Source organism: Salvelinus fontinalis, chromosome 6 (assembly GCF_029448725.1).
Source record: "Salvelinus fontinalis isolate EN_2023a chromosome 6, ASM2944872v1, whole genome shotgun sequence".
NCBI lineage: Eukaryota > Metazoa > Chordata > Actinopteri > Salmoniformes > Salmonidae > Salvelinus > Salvelinus fontinalis.
In genome coordinates this window covers 26,343,422-26,367,110 of record NC_074670.1, presented here as the reverse complement: position 1 = coordinate 26,367,110, position 23,689 = coordinate 26,343,422, and the positions used below count along the sequence as shown (strand labels likewise).

The 23,689-nt window shown below is 39.9% G+C and overlaps 2 protein-coding genes across 3 annotated transcripts in view; both read left to right on the top strand.

Annotated features, from left to right (window-relative positions):
* Nucleotides 1-3,547: 3,547 nt before the first annotated feature.
* On the top strand, nucleotides 3,548-12,081 carry LOC129857481 (cysteine-rich venom protein-like). The gene is made up of 8 exons (XM_055925782.1): nucleotides 3,548-3,654; nucleotides 3,974-4,073; nucleotides 6,041-6,141; nucleotides 6,403-6,493; nucleotides 6,822-6,964; nucleotides 10,818-10,906; nucleotides 11,030-11,112; nucleotides 11,296-12,081. The coding sequence occupies exons 2-8, from the start codon at nucleotides 4,010-4,012 to the stop codon at nucleotides 11,421-11,423; spliced, it is 699 nt and encodes a 232-aa protein (XP_055781757.1). The 5' UTR covers nucleotides 3,548-3,654; nucleotides 3,974-4,009; the 3' UTR covers nucleotides 11,424-12,081.
* A 9,479-nt stretch (nucleotides 12,082-21,560) lies between these two features.
* The window catches only part of LOC129857478 (inactive phospholipase C-like protein 2), a 65,447-nt gene continuing 63,318 nt past the window's right edge, over nucleotides 21,561-23,689 (top strand). For both annotated transcript variants that reach the window (XM_055925773.1, XM_055925771.1), the window contains exon 1: nucleotides 21,561-22,007. In XM_055925773.1, the coding sequence (XP_055781748.1) occupies nucleotides 21,759-22,007 (249 nt within the window). In that variant the 5' untranslated portion in view covers nucleotides 21,561-21,758. The remainder of the gene's footprint in view (nucleotides 22,008-23,689) is intronic.

The following is a 23,689-nucleotide window of genomic DNA, read 5'->3' as shown; positions in this document are numbered from 1 at the left end:
TTATTACTGAAGGTACAGCTTCACATGACTCAAATATTCAAGAGACACTGGACAAATGGAACTGTACAGTCTGAGGGTAGTTCAATATCTATAGGTCATACAACTGTGTGTGTGTGTGTGGGGGGGAGGGGGGGTCAGCTATTAAGTTTGAGGACCTTAATCAGGAAAGACAGGCTTCACTTATCTAAAAACAACTGAACAAACTGGTTGGAGAACAACAAAAGAATGACCTACAGAAATACTTCTCACCAAAGGAGATTTTGAATGAGGAAGTAAAATGTTGTAAATACATTTACTATTGCCAAGTTCCTCCAACCTCACTTCACGATGAATTGTGATATCCTTCTACCAATCTTTTTAAAAACTATGTGACAAAAAACATGATTCTTGTGAAGGTCTAATTACACAAAATTAATTATCGATGGCAATTGATTCCTTTAAAGATGGGGAAAAGCCCTAGCTTGGACATTCCAATAGAGATATAAACATTTTATGAACTACTGAAATATCCATTACTATCATGTTTTAAATTACTTATATATGAATGGCAAACTGTCAGACACACAAAAAGAGGGACCGATCTCTCTCCTACTGAAGCAGGAATCAGGGTGGCAGGACAAAGTACAACATTTGTGATTGCATGAGGCAATGTAGCTTTCCACCATTCACATGCAATCACAAACTGGTTTGCAGCCCATCCAAGAATGGCTTTTCCTCCCCACCTACTCGCCTTTTTTTCTGCCTGGAGGTGGAAAGTGTATGATCATCGGCCACATGACCAAATGTCCCTCCTGGATAAAATGGATGCCTGCTGCAGAGACATATCAGCTGAAGATTGCCAGGGGTGGATAAGGCATGTCAAGCATTTCTATCCAAGGTGCATAGCGAGAGACGACATAAGATGTGATGTGGACAAGAACATGTGGCCAAATGCTGAAGATCATTTAGATTAGAACAGGACTGTGCATTTTTATTTTATTTTTTCCCTCTGTGCCTTTTGTACTGTAATTGTGTTTTATTTTTACACATTTGGAACCAAAGGCCATGTATGTTTTTTTTTTTTTGATCACTGGCAGCAATTTCATGTTGCTAATAAAGATTTTACTGCAGAAATTCTGTCACTTACACATTTATTTCTACTCTACGTTCTATAAAGTAAAGATGACTCATTCACTTTTAGATAGTATGTTCCCAAAAATGCACACGTTCAACACTCAACCAAAAAATGTAGTGGTTTACAGTAAAAGGAAACTGAATTATAAAAAACGATGGATTTCGTATTGTCTATTGTCTGCAGGTAGAACTGAAACATGAAAAGTAATGCAGTTTTTGTAATGCCATCAACTGTTAGTATTTTGAAAGTCGCTGTGCTATGATTGCCTGTATGTTCCTCTTGGATAGAAAACATGTGTAAGTGTTTTGACAATGATTAGATAACAAGTCGGGTATGCCGTGTTTTGACAGAGTTAGTGTATGTAGAGAAAGTTTTTTTGTATTTTGAAATGTAGAGTTGGTGTTTAAGGAACAAAATGTGGTTTTGAGCAGAAAATGTACTATTTGGCTAATTGTGTGATGTTGCTGTGTTAAGACTTTAGAAAAAGTATCTTAAGTATAGATTGTTAGCAATTGTAAAAAACTGTAAATATTATTTAAAAGAGGCAATCAGGGATTGGTACATCCATTTTAGGACATTTAAATTAATATACTGTATAGCCATTGAGTCTTGAAGAATTTAGCTTACAAAATGGATTGTGATTTTATTTAAACTGTTTTACCACATCAGGACCAAAAACATAACAATTTCCAGAAGCTGAAAATGACAACTGTTCTTCCATGGCCTGCATACTTCCCAGACATGTCACCATTTGAGCATATTTGGGATGCTCTGAATCGACGCTTAGGACAGAGTGTTCCAGTTCCTGCCAATATCCAGCAACTTTGCACAGCCATTGAAGAGTTGGACAACAGTCCACAATCAACAGCCTGATCAACTCAATGGGAAGGAGATGTGTCGCACTGCATGAGGCAAATGATGGACAGATACCGACTGGTTCTGATCCACGCCCCTACTTTTTTTAAAAGGAATCTATGACCAACAGATGCATATCTGTATTCCCAGTCATGTGAAATCCATAAACTAGGGCCTAATGAATTTCTTTCAAATGACTGATTTCCCTATATAAACTGTTACTCAGTAAAATCTAAGTCATTGTTGAATGTTGCATTTGCACTTTTATTCAGTATATTTAGGTCAGACATCATACATTGTATTTGCTGCACCCAAAAATGTATACTATGTAGAGAGGTACACCCAGTTAAATATACAAACATAACAAGTGTTGTTGACAGAGGTGAATGATGGTAAAGGTGATATGACATTGAAAGACATGACCTGGGTGTTTGGTTTCAGCACATTCTCTCATTGCATTTAAAGTGTGTTGCCGATTTAAAAAATACTCTTCTCATAAATCTACCTACCCACTTTCTATGTGCCCTCTAGACATACTGTATTTCAGCCTTTTAGGGATAGAGGGAATCGGTTTGGAAAAAAACGATAATTACAAGGTGTAATTACCTTGATTATGACAGGCATTTGTTTATTAGCAATGATACACAGTCAATTCAGTGATTTATTTGTTTATTAATAAAAGTTAACGAGATCTTGATATAAAGTCAAGTCATAAGCATAATCAAATAATCTTATTGAGGGTGGCAGGTAGCCTAGTGGTTAGAGCATTGGGCCAGTAACTGAAAGGTTGCTGGATTGAGTCCCCGAGTTGACAAGGAAAAAATCTGTCGTCCTGAGCAAGGCAGTTAACCCACTGTTCCCTGGGTGCCGTGGATGTTGATTAAGGCAGCCCCCAACACCTCTCTGATGCAGAGGGGTTGATTTAAATGCGGAAGGCATTCAGTTGTACAACTGACTAGGTATCCACTTTATTTGTTAGGGGCCTTTCTGACCACCCATAGTCACCTTGCATCATGATAAGGTGTTTACAAAATGATATCCAACTTTATTATGTCAGTTGCCAACAAGTCATGCATTCCATTTTTAAAGAAATGCCTTCTGACCTCAGAGCAGATAGTTATAATGCAAAGGATAAATCCTTCTATATTGACTGAATTTATACAACCGGATTTGGTCATACACACTAAACAGTCATTATTGTGGCCCAGACACATTGGCTAGACAGACCCCAAAGGCAAAGTCTTCAAAGGCTAATTCATCTGAAAAGTGCAAGCTAGAACAAACTCAAGGAAGACTATTTGCCATTGTGAGCTCCCTAATTGGTGTACCATTCCAAACAAAGAAATGCATCCACTCATATGCAGTCACTGCCATCCATAATAGTTCTTTTATTTACACTAGTATTTACAGAGCGCTTCTCCTTTCTTTGTGGAGGGCTGCAGAGTGGAGAAACTACACCCCATGCGCTTACAAATTCATATTTACTTCTGTCAGCTTCTCAATGCTGGTTTCTGGATGCATTGTTGTTCTGCATCCATTGTGTAATATTGACAGCCTCTGCATCATTAGTAGTGAAAAAAAAAAGGTGAGCCTACCACAGTCACGAATACAGCCCGGCGTTGGCCCTATAAAAGGAAAAAGAACAGCACCAAGTGACACTCAACCTCTTGAAGACCCATGAGCAGGTAAGCCTCTTCGCTCTGCAGGAATTACAGATCTTTACAGCATTAACTATTCGAGAACATGCAAGTTAAAATATGATCAGTCTCCGTGATGTGCAAAGGCTAGTCTCTTGATTCTCAAAGGACTGCCTATTTTTATTGTTTAGTACCTTTCTCGCTTATGGCTATCAATGTGAATATGTTAGTGAGAAAAGACATAAGTTCATGTTAAAATACGGTAACAAAAATGCAATAGAAGCTATCATACACTTGTGCAAAGGTTCTGACAACAGGTCAGCTAAGGCAAGGTACTCCATACTGATCATGTGGATTCTTATTCTAGATAGGTGCAGTCTCTCTCTCCCGGATTTCAGGCACAATGTTTGCATTATTGGTTTGCATCCTGACACTGCATGATGTGTACTCTGCGTGCAATGTGGTAAGTACTCCTACTAATTACTGAAAAGAAAACCACATATGTAATCTGAAACAGTATATTAGATGTGAGGCCAATTACATGTTAAAGTATTTATGAAAGATCTTACTCTGAAAGCTTTTCATTCTTTCCCTTGAGCCATCTCCTACTGCTATGCCCACAGTCAAGTAAGTACAATGCCTTACGAACATTCTAACACAGTGCCCAGTGAAAGTCTACACACCCCTTGCACAGTCTCCGCATTTTGCTGCCTTAACATTTAAAAAGCGATTCATTTTCATATGTTCCCCAACAGAGCTACACAACCTACTCCAGATTTTAAAAGTGGAACATTTTATAGAACATTTTCCAAATCAATTCTAAATTAAAATGTCTTGATTGCATATGTCTTGACACCCCAGAGTTCATACTTGGTTGAAGCACCTTTGGCAGCCCTTAAAGCATTGAATCATTTTGAATAAGATTCGACCAAGAAAGTCTATATACAGTGTGTGCAAAAGGCATGAGGAGGTAGGCAATAAATAGGTTATAGGAGCAAATAATTACAATTTAGCAGATTAACACTGGAGTGATAAATGAACAGATGATGATGTGCAAGTAGAGATACTGGTGTGCAAAAGAGCAGAAAAGTAAATAAAAACAGTAAGGGGGATGAGGTAGGTAAATTGGGTGGGCTATTTACAGATGGACTATGTACAGCTGCAGCGATCGGTTAGCTGCTCAGATAGCTGATGTTTAAAGTTGGTGAGGGAAATAAGTCTCCAACTTCAGCGATTTTGGCAATTCGTTCCAGACGGCTGCACAGTACTGTCTTTTATCGATGGCGGTTATGATATCGTTTAGTACCTTGAGCCTGGCTGAGGTGCACCCGTGACCGGCTCGGAAACCGGATTGCACAGCGGAGAAGGTAAGGTGGGAATCGAAATGGTCAGTGATCTGTTTTTTAACTTGGCTTTCGAAGACTTTAGATGGATTTAGGTCTTAATTCAGGATTGAGACTGGATCATTCAGGAACAAGTAAACACCTATTGGAAAGCCATTCAGGTGTGTCTTTGGCATTAAAATAGTTATAATTTTCCTGAGGAACAAAAACTACCTCAGGGTTAGCATTATGGTGGCAGATGTTATAGGTATTGCTTGTCATCTGCAGCCCCTGGGGAGTCTGTCAATTTCAAAATAAATATGAAAGCCGCAAAGCCCAGGTAAACATTGACAAAAGAAACCCTCCTCAGTCTTCTGAAAACCCTGGGATAGAGTTATATTTTTCAGTGAGACAATTACACCTAATGTTATGTGAAAGACACACCCGAATGGATTTCCAAAAGGTGTTGTGTCGCCGAGTGGTCTGGACTCAGTCCTGACATAAATTTGCTTGAAAAGAGGTTTAAATGTGCTTTCCATCAATGATACCCAACCAAATTTACTGAGCTTGAGCAATTTTGACAAAACACAATTGGCATATGCTGCCCTAAGTGCTGTGCAAAGTCGGTAGAATGGTATTCTAAATGATTTACATCTTTAATGGCTGCTCCACCAAGTATTAACTCTGGGGTGTGAAGACATACGCAAAAACAAAGCACCTTTGTTTTTTTGTTGTTGTGTGTTTACATTTTCTATAACTTTATTTTACTTCAGAAAGGTGAAGTAGGTTGTTGAGATCTGTACTGTAGGATCATTTAAAAAAAATCCCTTTCAATTTCATGCAGCAAAGCGTGAAGACTTTGCAAACGGCGTGTGCTTTCACTATGCTCTACCAACATGATTCTAAACTAATTCAACTGGATTTAGTCATCACACACAATGTTTATTCATCACGTGCTGTTTTTCAAAAGAAAGTGGATTGATTTGGGACTCATAATCAATACGTTGATAGTTGCTTTGTATTATAGTTTAGTGAAGAATTTACCTGTGGGGTAAGTAATGTGCATAGAATCCCACAATATAATGTGTGTGTGTGTGTGTATGTATGTATAGAAATTTGCCCAGACAGCACAGGAGTTCAGGCTGACATCCTTAACCAGCACAACGCATTCCGGAGAGCGGTTACACCAACTGCTAGAGACATGCTCAAGATGGTATGCTTTCATGATTCATATACTATCCATCAGTAACAACCTCAGAATCAATGTTTACAACATAGTATCCCCCAAAATCCATCGTAAAGAATATAATCCCTGATATGTAATTCATAGAGCAGCCCTATGGTAAACCTATATGGTTAGTTTATGTACAGGTAGAGAAAATACAGTGGCCACAAAATACTCCTTTGACACTAGTATGTGGATGTCAGTCTTCTGGATGGCATTATTCTAGAGCTGTTTGTATCTGATCTGCAGAACTGGAGCGAGGAGGCAGCGGCCAGTGCTCAGGCTTGGGTTAACACCTGCTCCATGGCTCATGGCCCACCCAGCAGTCGCATGCTTGGCGGTACGGTTTCCCCTTTGTCTCTCCTGGACATCTCCTGTTTTTCCCCTGCTGTAGAGCAAACTAAGACAAATATGTTTTATTGATTCATGCAACTCAAGACTTTCGCTGCAATGGTATCAATGTGTGCGCAATCTTAAGATCAAATATATTTTGAATGTCATGATTTCTTATCACCAATGACTATGGTGGCTTACCTGGTATCTTATATTTGTTGACATCTTAAATCCTGCATTCAAATACATTTTAGTCAACTGTTCCAGTTTAATTTCACTGTTACACACCTACAGTATATAGTAAACTTTTCCATGCATGCTTTACTTATGAACAGACTACGAAATGGGTGAGAACCTCTTCACGTCCTCCGTTTCTAAGAATTGGACTGCAGTAGTTACAGCCTGGCACAGTGAGGTCAGAGATTACTCCTATCCCAATGGATCTCTCAATGGTAAACCCATCGGACACTACACACAGGTACCATTCATCTTTTGTGCAGATATATTATGACATGAAGTGCCTTCAGAAAGTATTCAGACCCCTTGACTTTTTCCACATTTTGTTACGTTAGTCTTATTCTAAAATGGATTAAATAAAACAACTTCCTCCACACACAATACCCCATCATGACGAAGCGAAAACATTTATTAAAACCGAAAAACCGAAATACCTTATTTAAATACGCATTCAGACCCTTTGCTATGAGACTTGAAAACAGGATGCACCTGAGCTCAATTTCCATTGATCATCCTTGAGATGTTTCTACAACTTCATTGGAGTCCACCTGTGGTAAATTCATTTGATTGGACATGATTTGGAAGGTCCCACAGTTGACAGTGCATAGCAAAAACCAAGCCGTCAGAGCAAAAACCAAGCCATCAGGTCGAAGGAATTGTCTGAGAGCTCCGAGACAGGATTGTGTCAAGGCACAGATCTGGGGAAGGGCACCAAAAAATGTCTGCAGAACACAGTGACCTCCATCATTCTTAAATGGAAGAAGTTTGGAACCAACAAGACTCTTCCTAGATCTGGCCGCCCGGCCAAACTGAACACCCAGGGGAGAAGGGCCATGGTCAGAGAGGTGAACAAGAACCCGATGGTCACACTACAGAGCTCCAGAGTTCCTCTGTGGAGATGGGAGAACCTTCCAGAAGGACAACTATCTCTGCAGCACTCCACCAATTAGGCCTTTATGGTAGAGTGGCCAGACAGATGACACTCCTCAATAAAAAGACACATGAAAGCCCTCTTGGAGTCTGCCAAAAGGCACCTAAAGGACTTTGCACCCATGACCAGCTCTGAAACCAGATTGCATAGCGGAGAAGGTATGGTGGGATTCGAAATGGTCGGTAATCTGTTTGTTGACTTGGCTTTCGAAGACCTTAGAAAGGCAGGGCAGGATAGATTATAGGTCAGTAGCAGTTTGGGTCAAGAGTGTCCATGACTGCAGCTGCTTTCCAATCTTTGGGAATCTTAGACAACACGAAAGAGAGGTTGAACAGGCTAGTAATAGGGGTTGCAATAATTTCGGCAGATAATTTTAGAAAGAAAGGGTCTAGATTGTCTAGCCTGGCTGATTTGTAGGGGTTCAGATTTTGCAGCTCTTTCAGAACATCAGCTGACTGGATTTGGGAGAAGGAGAAATGGGGAAGGCTTGGGCGAGTTGCTGTGGGGGGTGCAGTGCTGTTGACCGGGGTAGGGGTTACCACGTGGAAAGCATGGCCAGCCGTAGAAAAATGCTTATTGAAATTCTCAATTATAGTGGATTTATCGGTGGTGACAGTGTTTCCTGTCCTCAGTGCAGTGGGCAGCTGGGAGGAGGTGTTCTTATTCTCCATGGACTTTACAGTGTCCCAGAACTTTTTTGAGTTTGTGTTGCAGGAAGCAAATTTCTGCTTGAAAAAGCTAGCCTTGGCTTTTCTAACTGCCTGTGTATATTGGTTTCTAGCTTCCCTGAAAAGTTGCATATCACGGGGGCTGTTCGATGCTAATGCAGAACGCCATAGGATGTTTTTGCGTTGGTTAAGGGCAGTCAGGTCTGGAGAGAACCAAGGGCTATATCTGTTCCTGGTTCTAAATTTCTTGAATGGGGCATGCTTATTTAAGATGATGAGGAAGGCATTTAATTTTTTACCAGGCATCCTCTACTGACGGGATGAGATCAATATCCTTCCAGGATACCCCGGCCAGGTCGATTAGAAAGGCCTGGTTGCTGAAGTGTTTCAGGGAGCGTTTGACAGTGATGAGTGGAGGTCGTTTGACCGCTGACCCATTACGGATGCAGGCAATGAGGCAGTGATCGCTGAGATCTTGGTTGAAAACAGCAGAGGTGTATTTAGAGGGCAAGTTGGTTAGGATGATATCTATGAGGGTGCCCGTGTTTACGGCTTTGGGGTGGTACCTGGTAGGTTCATTGATAATTTGTGTGAGATTGAGGGCATCAAGCTTAGAGTGTAGGATGGCTGGGGTGTTAAGCATGTTCCAGTTTAGGTCGCCTAGCAGCACGAGCTCTGAAGATAGATGGGGGGCAATCAGTTCACATATGGTGTCCAGAGCACAGCTGGGGGCAGAGGGTGGTCTATAGCAGGCGGCAACGGAGAGAGACTTGTTTTTAGAGAGGTGAATTTTTAAAAATAGAAGTTCAAATTGCTTGGGTACAGACCTGGATAGTAGGAACAGAACTCTGCAAACTATCTTTGCAGTATACAGGTGTGCCAATCTTGTAGCGTCATACCCAAGAAGACTCGAAGCTGTAATCGCTGTCAAAGGTGCTTCAACAAAGTACTGAGTAAAGGGTCTGAATACATATGTAAATGTGATATCAGTTTTTCTTATTTGATAACGTTGCTAAAATAAAAAATAAAAAAACAGTTTTTGCTTTGTCATTATGGGATATTGTGTGTAGATTGATGAGGCGAAAAAAACAATTTTATCAATTTTAGAATGAGGCTGTAACCTAACAACAACAAAAAAGTCAAAGGGTCTGAATACTTTCCAAAGGCACTGTGCAACATCTGATCAAATCACAGGTTCTATAGGCCCATTTATAGAGAAACAGTCTGAGGCCGATATAAAAAAAGAACAATAAGTTTAATGAATCAGGTATAAGTTTGCTTGTTTAAAAAATGTACAGTAAAACAATGCGAAAACACACCTCCGTTCCTTTCACTGGATAGCCCAATCATTTCCTAAATATCTACAGTGCTTCCACAGAGACAACTGACCATGTTCACAACGGACCGAAAACAGTGACAAACAACTTCTGCATGAAAGAAAACAGCAGTTAGCCACTGCATCTACACAAACACGAACTATTTTAGAAATACAAAATGTATTAACTTAAACAGTCACTTTAATGGAGGACAGTTTCGATATACTGCTTGGACCCCCATTAACATCTCTCCAAACACATCAAAGACAACTGCAGCGGCATAACTTTCAAAGTAATACATGTGCTGTCAAATTTGAATAAACAAACACCGATAGAGAAATAAACATACCTTCTGAACAGATTCGACCACACCCAAAACAGAGTGCACAGCAACAACACTATACAGTCTTAACACTGTATAGTGGACCCGCAATGGACTATGGGGTATTTTTTATACATTTTACATGTCCACCACTAATTAGGGTCAGATAGGAAACACACACCAAAACTACAGTTCATATTCTGTCACGTATATTTTCAGGGATATTTAATCGCATATACCTGTTGACAGCAAAGGAGGATACTTACAAAATAGATGACTAACTTATTGACATTTCTTTTGGTAGCAATTTCAGTCATTGTATTGTACATACACTGAGTATACCAAACATTAGGACCACCTTCCTAATATTGAGTTGCCCCCCCACAATCTGGTGCACCTGGCACCTACTACCATACCCCATTTTAAGGCACTTAAATCTTTTGTCTTTTCCATTCACCCTCTGAATGGCACATACACAATCCATGTCTCAATTGTCTCGAGGCTTAAAAATCTGTCTTTAACCGGTCTCCTCCCCTTCATCTACACTGATTGAAGTGGATTTAACAAGTGACATGAATAAGGGATCATAGCTTTCAGCTGGATTCACCTGGTCAGTCTATGTCATGGAAAGAGCAGGTGTTCTTCGTTCTTAACATTTTGTATACTGTATATTGTCATGGACCATTGTGCTACACCTGCAATAACATCTGCTAAATATGTTTATGCGATCAAGAAAATGGGATTTGATTTGCTATGCTGTATGGTAGTCAGAGAGGTGTGTAGTTACCGACAAGTGTCATTATGGTTATTTGCCAATGAAACTCTGGTAACACTTAACTGTGTTTCCTTTCATATAGGTGGTTTGGAACAGTTCATACAAGGTTGGCTGTGGTGTGGCCCTGTGTCCTGGCTCAGTCTACTTCTATGGATGCCAATACTACAGAGCGTATGTTGCACCAATCACACCCAAAATGCACCTAACACCTGTGTACAATTTCACCCTATTTACTGTAACTGGTAGTGGAAGGTAGGCATCATCCAGCGATCATTTCAATACTTTGGTTAACAGGGGAAACTACAAAGGAGTGGCTCCATACAAGGAAGGAGCTACATGTGCTGACTGCCCCGACTCCTGCGAAAATAAGCTTTGCAGTAAGTATCAGACAGGATGAAAAGACATGCGTGCCGTCTAAAATCTTACCATTATGACTCAGCAATGTGAGTGATGCCATTTAAAAACATGTTCACACGGTTCAATGTACAATAATCCCCAAATGTAAACTGTCAACATGCAATGAATTGACTGCCAATGTTTCTTCTCATGTTTCATTTCAGCCAATCCCTGTCCTTACGTAAACAAGTATGCCAACTGTGCCGCCATGAAAATACAGGCCGGGTGCAGCAATTCTTTGGTGTACGCCTGGTGTCCCGCCCTCTGCCAGTGCACCTCCAAAATCACATGAATCCACCAGAACCTCTTCAAAATGGTCCACTGAAAGATAACTTTGAATGATTCCTCTGTTGTTTCTTGTCTACGAGAAGAATTTAAAAAAACATATACACCTGGTTGATCTATCTACTGTACTTCTGGTGAAGTCAGTTCATTTGAAAAATACTATCACTAATAATATCTTAATTATCACTGTAGGTCTAAGGTACAGTTAAAACATTATTCTTATTCTGGGGGTAATATAAGGTGTCTAATCTATAGTAACTAATGTTAGTTGGAAGCATAGCAATTTATTTTGTTCCCTTTCATTGATTTTCAATGTCTTCATTCCAATTCGACCCCCCCCAAAAAATCCGTATTTGATTTGCATGCAAGTTGAATAAGAATATCTTCTACATTTTGAGAAGGTAGTATTTCCATCAGTTACTGTAACAGTGAACATTTTGATAATTACATTTCTGCTAATAAACCACACAGTAATATGGTTATACAGAACTGTAATACCTCAACACATTTAACTTTAAGTTGATTCAGGGCATTATTTTATGTTTGATGAAATGCAAGGAATGCTGCACATAATTTTTTCTATCAACATTAAATGTTTTCACATGATAGAATTATATAACCCTTATTATTTTCCTCAATCACATTAAAATGATCATGAAGATTAATTCATGGACTCTGTGTTAATGTTTTTACAACCCCCAAAGAGCAACATCTTCTTATGATTTTAAATGGGCAACTGAGGTGATGGAAATAGATCCAAAGGCCTCAATAACAAGTCACTATCAGATTGTCAGTGTCACCACCAGATGCCTCTGTTGTACAACAGTAAATTCTGTATCAGAATAACATGACTATCTGCAGGCTTGATATACACCGTCCCTTCTCATGTCTCTTACAACATCCTGGAACTGATCAATATGTCTTTTTAACAATTTATTTATGTGAACTAATCCTTAATCAGAAAAAAGACACATGACTTTAATAAGAACCCTGAGAAGGCAACACAAGGTTGAACTGGTACACTGATAATTGACATAAATACAGTATATTGATAACGTCTCAGATTTACATTTTTCAGACCGTAAAATGCTATATTTTTACCCAGGAAATCATTTGGATTGACACAATCTAACATCTTGAATTAAATCCAAGATCTTAACATTTCCTGATTAACATCCCATGCGAAAGATGTATACTTAAATATACAAAAAATTCTAAAAATAAGCATCAAATACGAGATTTCTCTTGTATATCTTAAGTATACTATAAATATAATATCATTACACTTATCATTACACATTTATTAAAAGTGTACTTTAAATTAATTGTTTTTAAGCTTTTAGTATACTATAAATATACTATCGTCAACCTCCAATACACTTATTAAAAGTATAGTTTAAATTAATTGTTTTTCAGTCTTTTAGTATACTATATATTCAATATCTTTAAACTTAAAAGCACTCATTAAAACTGTACTTCAATCTGGTTGTTTTTAAATTGAAGCATTGATTTGACTTAAAAGACACACCCTCGTCCACTTACCCTCGCCTTATGCCCTTGGGGGAATCCCTGTTGCCATCTTGGCGGGTGGTCCAAATGATTAGCCAAGCAAGGGAAGTTTGCAACGTAAGGCCCTCAGCCCTCGTTTTTAGTTGGCTTTGCGAGTGTATAATTATGTTCCATCCAGGGCCTGAAACTTCCCATAATTCAATTCGCAACGATTGTAAACCCGCTAAGAAAAATCAGCGAAAACTTAAAAACAACATCAATGGAGAAGTCAACATACAAGTGTAAGTAAAAATGAATGCAAATACTGTAAATTAGAAATTGTGCTATTAATGCACATGAAGGCACAAACACGTCTCGTAAAAAGTATGTTTTTGTTTGGTTATGTTTTTGAAATTGTAGAAATAAAAAAATGTCCTTCAGAAGTTCCAGCTAGGCAGGCTAACGCTAGTTAGCTAATTAATTTGCTATTTTGTAGGTGTATATTAATAATTATATATTTAATATAAGTAGACATGCAATCACAATTGAATGTAGACCATATAAAGCACCCACAAGTTACCGGTGGCTGAAAACACAATCATCGCTGGATGAATGAGTGACGAATTTCTGGCCAAGGGTGGTCCATTTAAAAACCATTCCTGCCTCCCTCACCCTGCGTGTATACTCGTCAGACGCCATGATACATCATCAGAAGTGTCCACTTCATTTGAGGGCTGAGGAGATAGGGTGTGTCTTTTAAGTGTTCGGAATGCAGCCAAGGTACAGACTCGGGAGAGGCGAAGGTTGAAAGCCAAGCATCCCCCGAAACACAACCCTGCTTCTTGACACACTGCTCGCTTAACCCGGAAGCCAGCCGCACCAATGTGCGATGGGACAAGGACATCCCAGCCAGCCAAACCCTCCCCTAACCCGGACGACGCTGGGCCAATTGTGTGCCGCCTCATGGGTCTCGAACCCGGATTGAACGGGATCGAACCCGGATCTGTAGGGATGCCGCAGTGGTCTTAGACAACGGGAGGCTCCGCATTGATGAAATGTTTTGTTAAACTCTGCTTGTGAGTGATCAAGTACACTATAAGTGCCTTGCAAAAGCATTCATACCCCTTGTATTTCTTCACATTTTATTGTGTTAAAAAGTGGGATTCAAATGTATTTTATTGTCATGTGTTATAAAATACTCTAATGTCAAAGTGGAAGAAAAATAAATAAATACATAAGATGAATACAAATTTGATAACTAAAATATAGTCATTCAGCCTCTTTGTTTAGGCAAGCATAAATTAGTTCAGGCTTAACAAATCACAGAATATGTTACATGGAGGGGTTGATATGATTATTTTTTATAACTAACCCTTCCTCATACAACATATGTAAGGTCCCTCAGTCAAGTATTGAATTACAAAGACCAGGGAGCCGTTCAAGAGCCTCATAAAAGGGCAGTGATCGCTAGATCGGTAACAATATCAAACCAGACATTGAACATCTCTTTAAGCATGGTCAAGATATTAATTATGCTGTGGAATATGTATTAAACATACAGTCATCCTTCTGAACTGAGCTGCAGGACAGGAATGAAACTCTTCAGGGATGTTACCATGAGGCCATTGGTGATTGTAAAATACTTACTGAGTTTAATGGCTGTGATGGGAGAAAACTGATATTGTCGTGACACAATAATTATTTAAATGACGGAGTGAAAATATTAATACAAATATACAGAATATTCCAAAAAATACATATTGTATGCAGGCACTAAAGTAATACTGCAAAAAAAACTAAACGCTAAGCGTTATATTTGGGGCAAATCCAACACAAACATCATTGAGTACCTGACGCCTTATTGTCAAGCATGGTGGTGGCTGCATCATGGTATGGGTATGCTTGACATCGGCAAATACTGGGGAGTTTTTCCTGGATAAAAAGAAACGGGATGGAGCTAAGCATAGCCAAAATCCTAGAGGAAAACCTGCTTCAGCCTGCTTTACAACAGACACTGGGAGAGGAATTCACCTTTCAGCAGGACATTAACCTACAATACAAGGCCAAATCTACACTGGAGTTGCTTACCAAGAAGACAATGAATGTTCCTTAGTGGCCAAGTTACAGTTTTGACTTAAATCTGCTTGAAAATCTATGGCAAGATTTGAAAATTGCTGTGTAGCCATGATCCCCAACATCATGACAAAGCTTGAAAAATTATGAAAAGAATAAAGGGCTAATATTGCGCAATCCAGGTGTGTAAAGCTCTTAGAGACTTAACCAAGAAGACTCACTGCTATAATCGCTGCCAACAGTGTCAATACATACTATAAACTCAGGGAGCTGAATACTTATGCAACGAATATATTTTAGTTATTTAATTTCGATCAATCTTTCAAAAGAAATAGATAGAAATCTTCCACTTTAACATTAGAGTACTTTGCGTAAATTGTTGACAATTAAATCCATTTGAATCACACTTTGTAACAACAAAATGTGAATAAATCCAAGGGGTATGAATACTTTTGCAAGTGCCAATAATTAGTTTTGAAGTACTTTCCGAATTCCTGTTCAACTGTTTTATAAGGGCTCCCGAGTGGCGCAGTGGTCTTAGGCACTGCATCTCAGTACAAGAGGCGCCACTACAGACCCTGGCTTAATTCCAGGCTGTATCACATCCGGACGTAATTGGGAGTCCCATAGGGTGGAGCACAATTGGCCCAGCGTCGTCCGGGTTTGGCCGTCATTGTAAATAAGAATTTGCTCTTAACCTACTTTCCTAGTTAAATAAAGGTAAAAAAATACAAATTAAATAGCTGAGTAGCTGCCATGGTCAATCAAGGTAACCTTTATATAGCTAATGTGATTTAATAAGCAGAAGTGTATTGAAAAACTATACTTGAAACATTGTAAAACACAGGAATTCTAATTCAAATACCTTTTAAGTATATTTCTAATTGTCAGAAATACTGTATACATAAAATGTACTTAAGGTGTATTCAAAGTATATTTGTTATACTCTTTATCTAATATACAAAGAATATACTTAAGCACAAGTTTCCCAATTTAGATAATTTAAAATATAGTTAATATACTAAACACTAATAAAATTGACATTACATTACATGCAATAAATATTTAATATTTCTCCAATTTAAATATACTTAAAATATGTTAACGAAGTATGATTTAAGTATATATATTTTTTTTAATTCTCGCTTGATGTCTACCATCCCTTGTTTTCCTTGTATAATTCAAACATTCCTTTTTAATGTATAACATTCTACAACATATTTGATGATTTATAATTGATAGGAGATGCAGAGAGAACCTAGATCGTAACCTATATTGATTTGTCTGGTTAAATTTGTGCCAATGGAGCTGTTACTTAGTGATGTTTCAGGTTCACCATGTGTTTTGATCAAATCAAATGTATTTATAAAGCCCTTCTTACATCAGCTGATGTCACAAAGTGCTGTACAGAAACCCAGCCTAAAACCCCAAACAGCAAGCAATGCAGGTGTAGAAGCACGGTGGCTAGGAAAAACTCCCTAGAAAGGCCAGAACCTAGGAAGAAACCTAGAGATGAACCAGGCCAAGAGGGGTGGCCAGTCCTCTTCTGTCTGTGCCGGGTGGAGATTATAACAGAACATGGCCAAGAGGTTCAAATGTTCATAGATGACCAGCAGGGTCAAATAATAATAATCACAGTGGTTGTCAAGGGTGCAACAGGTCAGCACCTCAGGAGTAAATGTCAGTTGGCTCTTCATAGCCGATCATTCAGAGTATCTCTACCACTCCTACTGTATCTAGAGAGTTGAAAACAGCAGGTCTAGGACAGGTAGCACGTCCGGTGAACAGGTCAGGGTTCCATAGCAGCAGGCAGAACAGTTGAAACTGGAGCAGCAGCACGGCCAGGTGGACTGGGGACAGCAAGGAGTCATCAGGCCAGGTAGTCATGAGGCATGGTCCTAGGGCTCAGGTCCTCTGGGAGAATTAGAGAGAAAGAAAGAAAGAGAGAGAGAAAGAGAGAATTAGAGAGAGTATACTTAAATTCACACAGGACACCGGATAAGACAGGAGAAATACTCCAGATATACAGACTGACCCTAGCCCCCCGACACAAACTACTGCAGCATAAATACTGGAGGCTGAGACAGGAGGGGTCGGGAGACACTGTGGCCCCATCCGACGATACCCCCGGACAGGGCCAAACAGGCGGGATATAACCCCAATCACTTTGCCAAAGCACAGCCCCCACACCACTAGAGGGATATCTTCAACCACCAACTTACTATCCTGAGACAAGGCAGAGTATAGCACACAAAGATCTTCCCCACGGCACAACCCAAGGGAGGGGGGGGGGACGCGCCAACCCGGACAGGAAGATCACATCAGTGACTCAACCCACTCAAGTGACGCACCCCTCCTAGGGATGGCATGGAAGAGCACCAGTGACTCAGCCCCTGTAATAGGGTTAGAGGCAGAAAATCCTAGTGGAGAGAGGGGAACCGGCCAGGCAGAGACAGCAAGGGCGGTTCGTTGCTCCAGTGCCATTCCGTTCACCTTCACACTCCTGGGCCAGACTACACTCAATCATAGGACCTACTGAAGAGATGAGACTTCAGTAAAGACTTAAAGGTTGAGACCAAGGCTGCATCTCTCACATGGGTAGGCAGACCATTCCATAAAAATGGAGCTCTATAGGTGAAAGCCCTGCCTCCAGCTGTTTGCTTAGAAATTCTAGGGACAGTAAAGAGGCCTGCGTCTTGTGACCGTAGCGTACATGTAGGTATGTACGGCAGGACCAAATCGGAAAGATGGGTAGGAGTAAGCCCATGTAATGCTTTGTAGGTTAGCAGTAAAACCTTGAAATCAGCCCTTGCCTTAACAGGAAGCCAGTGTAGAGGCTAGCACTGGAGTAATATGATCAAACATGTTGGTTCTAGTCAAGATTCTAGCAGCCGTGTTTAGCACTAACTGAAGTTATTTATTGCTTTATCCGGGTAGCCGGAAATTAGAGCATTGCAGTAGTCTAACCTAGAAGTGACAAAAGCATGGATTGATTTTTCTGTATTTTTGGACAGAAAGTTTCTGATTTTTGCAATGTTACATAGATGGAAAAAAGCTGTCCTTGAAACAGTCTTGATATGTTCGTCAAAAGAGAGATCAGGGTCCAGAGTAACGCCGAGGTCCTTCAGTTTTATTTGATACGACTGTACACCATCAAGATTAATTGTCAGATTCAACAGAAGATCCCTTTGTTTCTTGGGACCTAGAACTAGCATCTCTGTTTTGTCCGAGATTAAAAGTATAACATTTGCCTCCATCCACTTCCTTATGTCTGAAACACAGGCTTCCAGGGAGGGCAATTTTGGGGCTTCACCATGTTTCATCGAAATGTACAGCTGTGTGTCATCCGCATAGCAGTGAAAGTTAACATTATGTTTCTGAATGACATCGCCAAGAGGTAAAATATATAGTGAAAACAATAGTGGTCCTAAAACAGAACCTTGAGGAACACTGAAATTTACAGTTGATTTGTCAGAGGACAACCCATCCAGAGACAAACTGATTTCTTTCCGACAGATGCAGATCTAAACCAGGCCAGAACTTGTCCGTGTAAATCAGTTTGGGTTTCCAATCTCTCTCCAAAAGAATGTGGTGAGTGTGATGTTAGTGATGTTTCAGTTTCACCATGGGTTTTGATCAATGACGTAAAGTGCATTCGGGAACTATTCAGATTCCTTGACTTTTCCACATGTTGTTACATTACAGCCTTGTTCAAAAATGTATTAATGTTTTTTCATTATCAATCTACACACAATACCTAATAATGACAAACCAAAAATAGGTTGACATTTTTGAAAATGTATTAAAAATAAAAACTCTTACATTTACATAAGTATTCAGACCCTTTACTCAGTACTTTGTTAAAGCACATTTGGCAGCGATTACAACCTCAAGTCTTGGGTATGACGCTACAAGCTTAGCACACCTGTATTTGGGGAGTTTCTCCCATTATTTTCTGCAGATCCTCTCAAGCTCTGGCAGGTTGGATGGGGAGCATCCAACCTGGAGCAGCAATTTTCAGGTCTCTCTAGAGATGTTCGATCGGGTTCATGTCCAGGCTCTGGCTAGGCCACTCAAGGACATTTAGAGACTTGTCCCGAAGCAATTCCTGCATTGTCTTGGCTGTGTGCTTAGTGTCATTGTCCTGTTGGAAGGTGAACCTTGAGCGCTCTAGAGCAGGTTTTCAACAAGGATCTCTCTGTACTTTGCTCCGTTCATCTTTCCCTCGATCCTGACTAGTCTCCAAGTCCCTCCCGCTGAAAAACATCCCCCACAACATGATGCTGCCACCACCATGCTTCACCGTAGGGATGGTGCCAGGTTTCCTCTAGACCTGATGCTTGGCATTCCGGCCAAAGAGTTCCATCTTGGTTTCATCAGACCAGAGAATGTTGTCAGACTCTCATGGTCTGAGAGTCCTTTAGGGGCCTTTTGGCAAGGTTCTCTCATCTCCACAGAGGAACTCTCGATCTCTGTCAGTGACCATCGGGTCCTTGATCACCTCCCGTACCTAGGCCCTTCTCTCCTGAGTGTTCAGTTTGGCCGGGCGGCCAGCTCTAGGAAGAGTCTTGCTGGTTCCGAACTTCTTCCATTTAAGAATGATGGAGGCCACTGTGTTCTTTGGGACCTTCAAAGCTGCAGACATTTTTTGGTACCCTTCCCCAGATATGTGCCTAGACACAACCTTGTCTCGGAGCTCTACGGCCATTTAATTTGTCCTGATAGTTTGGTTGTTGCTCTGAAAAGCACTGTCAATTGTGGACCTTAGATAGACAGTTGTGTGCCTTTCCAAATCATGTCCAATCAATTGAATTTACCACAGGTGGACTCCAATCAAGTTGTAGAAACGTCTCAAGGATGATCAATGGAAACAGGATGCACCTGAGCTCAATTGCGAGCTCAATTTCGAGTCTCATAGCAAAGGGTCTGAATACTTATGTAAATAAGGTATTTCTGTTTTTTATTTGTAATAAACGTACACAAATTTCTACAAACATGTTTTAATTTGGTCATTATGGGGTGCTGTGTGTAGATTGAGGGGGGGGGGGGGGGTATTTTAATCAATATTAGAATAAGGCTGTAACCTAACAAAATATAGAAAAAGGGAAGTGGTTTGAATTTTTTCCCGAATGCACTGTATATAAACCCTGGATGGCAAATACTATGTATTGGCCAATGAGACTCTTTGATGCCACTGGTCGGCCATATTGGCACTCCACAGAAGAAGGAGTCCTCCAACGGAATGACTGGATTTCTACAGTATTTCAGTTAAATGTATCAAGGACAGAATTACATGCATACGTATTTTGTTGTTGTAGTGGGGACAGGAACATGAGTACTTTCAAAAATGATACTTTAAAAATATATATATTTTTATATAACGTATGTTTAACTCACATAATACAATTGTAAAGTATGCATTAATGTGTTTGCAATAGAATAAACGTGGGAGGGAAAGTGTTTAGACATTAATAAATGCATTTCTATAGCTTCCAAAATATATTTTTTCTACTGTGGTGGGTGCGTGCCAAGATGTAGGCGCGGTGGCTTCAAAACTGTGCCCGGTGCTGTCTTCTAGTGTAATTAAAGCACTGGTTTTGATCGATGAAAGCAGTTTTCATGTATTTCAATAAGACATACCTTTTTCCATGAGCAAGGTTTGATTGACAGAAGGTTCGTTGTCGTTGCTGCCTGTTACAAGTAGTTCGTTCACCTTTAGACTTTTGCTTAACGGGTAGCTCGCTAGATAAATATTTAGATAGCAAATGTATTGACAGTTGGGTTTAGTCGGTGACTACTTGCTAACTAACGTTAGCTGCATTGCAAGCTAGCTAATGCAGCAACTGGTGGTGATGCATGGACTGAACAGTAGTCTCGTCGTTGCAGCTGGATAGCACAACAGAATGGAACTTTGTTCTCTTTTGACACGACTTTATCAAGCAAGGCAAGTGTGATAACATAAAATTATGTTGGCATGTGTGGCTGTAGAACAGATACATGTGAGGGTTAGTTAAAACAAATATTTAGCTGTAACGTTAGTGTTAGTTTGCCAGGTTAGTTAATGTTAGCTAACTATTGGGAAGTTGATTAAATGTGGGCTAATTTGTCAGTTAACCTAACATGACTGAGTAAGGACGTATAACTAAGTTGGCTAGCTATAACTAAATTAGCTCTAGTCCGGATATACAACACAGCAGCTAACAAGACATTTCTATCCCAGACGATCGCAAATATGGCCAACTTGTTGACTAACGTTAACTAATTTACTAACGTTGCATAGCTAGGGAGCTAACTATCGAATGACTTACCAGACATCATTTTAAATGAGACGATGTAGCTAGCTAATGCATCCATTATGAAATATAACTTTGCAATTTTATACAGACAGCTTTGCAAATAGAAAATGCCATTGAATGCAATTGCACTGTTTGCACGTAATTAACTAACGTTCGTCAGCTAACGTTACCATTCAAAGTCACATTATTAGACATCGTGTGCATGCAATTTCAGATCATGTCTTGCATTGAACAGTTTAATCTATTGGTATTCAATGTCTCTTGTTGATGTTTTGTTTTACAGAGCACAATCCATGGAGCACGCGACATTAAATACTAGTCAAATATGGACCGAAAGATGATACGGAACATTTTTGTGCAGTTGTTATAACGAGGTAGCTAGCTAGCAAGCCAGGACATTGGGTAAATACAACAGCGTTGCAAGTGAAACGCCTACATAGCAGCTTGACAGCTACGTTTGGTCTGTCTGTGTGCGTGGAGTGCCTATGGCGGAGTTTGGAGAGAACGGCGGCTCATCTCCATCGAATACTGGGGATTCGGTGGCTTTGCCCAGTGACAAAAAAGACGGGAAGACGCAGTGCGAAGTATCGGTCTTCAATGGGGACTGTGGGATACCGGCAGACATTGTTGGATCAGAAACGTTACCTGACAGCCCAGGGCTTGAAACGGCCAACAACTCCTCTGTCGGGTTGGATTCCAAACCCGGAATACCACGCAGGAGCAGCATTATAAAGGTAAATCATATTTGTATGCAGATTTACACGGATTTGAGAACACAAAAAGAGATCCATGGTTGTCTAGATTGTTAGCTTAGTGGATGCATCCTTAGATTTGATCTTCCACCAAGTGTACATGTTAATGGCATTGGTTCAGCAACCTCGACCAAATGACCACTTGCAATCCAAAAACCACTGTTCACACACACATTGACAATGCAAACAGTTAGGTGAAAGTAGAGAGAGGTCTTGTCTGAATTTCATTGCAAGTGCCAATTCACCATTCAGAGAAAATTAAGTAACTTCTGTGTTGTCAGCTCATGGTACATATCTGCACTATTTGACTGAATTCTGGATAGGCTACTACTAGGAGGGGATAAACCTACATTATCAGATTGAATGCTTTTGTTATAAAATAGCCTAGGCCAAGTCCTCACTGACTAATGAATGAAATTGAAGATGGGGGACTAATAAGCACCTTAATATGAGGACATAGGGAATTAGTATGGGACAACAATGTCTATGCTACAGGCATTCTTAAAAAGACGTTCTGTTGGAAAGAATTGCTTGAATGCTTTGCATAAACTGAATTTGGAGAGCAAAGTGATCCGTTTGCGGCATCTTTCAAACAGCAATTTTGAGTGCTTGACGTTTACCATATGTTGCCATTCCAAATTTGGGAAAGTCTGGACCAATTCCTGTGGTTAAGAACAGTTTCCAAATTAAATTGGTGCCATTGTTGCTTATGAACACATTGGTTTGGTAAGCAGTTCATCACGAGACAAGGCTTTTCCTCATTAAGACCCCTCAGCTTTGAATTCCGTTGTCTTCATTTAGATAGTGTTGTCAGTTGGCCTCAATATTAGCCAACAACAGATGGCCTCATGAAGGAAATTAAGCATTCACCGATTTCCTCATATTGACTGTGTTGGAAGGTTGTTTTGTTTTCCCTGAAAGTGAAGGCTACAAATCCCTAAATAGGCCTACAAATTGCATTCAAGTGTAGCCTAGGTCTTGCAGACTGAGGCGATCACATTGCTAAACTCACAGCTTTTTTTGTATTTCTCCTATTGCTGCTCACTAGGCAGGTTTCCATTGCTTTTGTTGAATAAACCTGGGTCAATGTCGCAAAATAACATTGTGACGTGTAATGGAAACGGCAGCTATTGAAGAAATGTTCTAAAGATCAACATTTTTATCCATTCAACGGGTGGATTTGTCTTGTCAAACTTTCTTCATTGCAAGAAATGATGATGGAAAAAGTTTTTCAGAATAAATGAATAATTTAAGGGACTCTGGGCACGTGATGTCACACGTTACAATAAAGCTTCACTACACATTTTAATTCTAAATGTCTTCTGCTTGCAAAATACATTTTTTTCAACTATAAAAATGTTTATTTGCAGAACAAGGATTGTCTTGACTTTCAAGAATGCCTGAATTGTTTTGCCTTGCTTTTCTGGTTGGCTGGATGCAAGTTTTACAATCCAATTATTTCAGCTCTACAGGAGTGCAAGTTTCACAATAGCACAGACCATGGCGATATGTTGGCACATGAGAATTATTAGAATATGGCAAAGATGAGTAAATTCTTGCATTATATCCATGCTGGCCTTTACGGGCTACCTGAGACATGAAACATACTGTAGGTGGGAAGGCATACAGACTGTCACATTTATTAATGCGCAAATTCCCTAAAT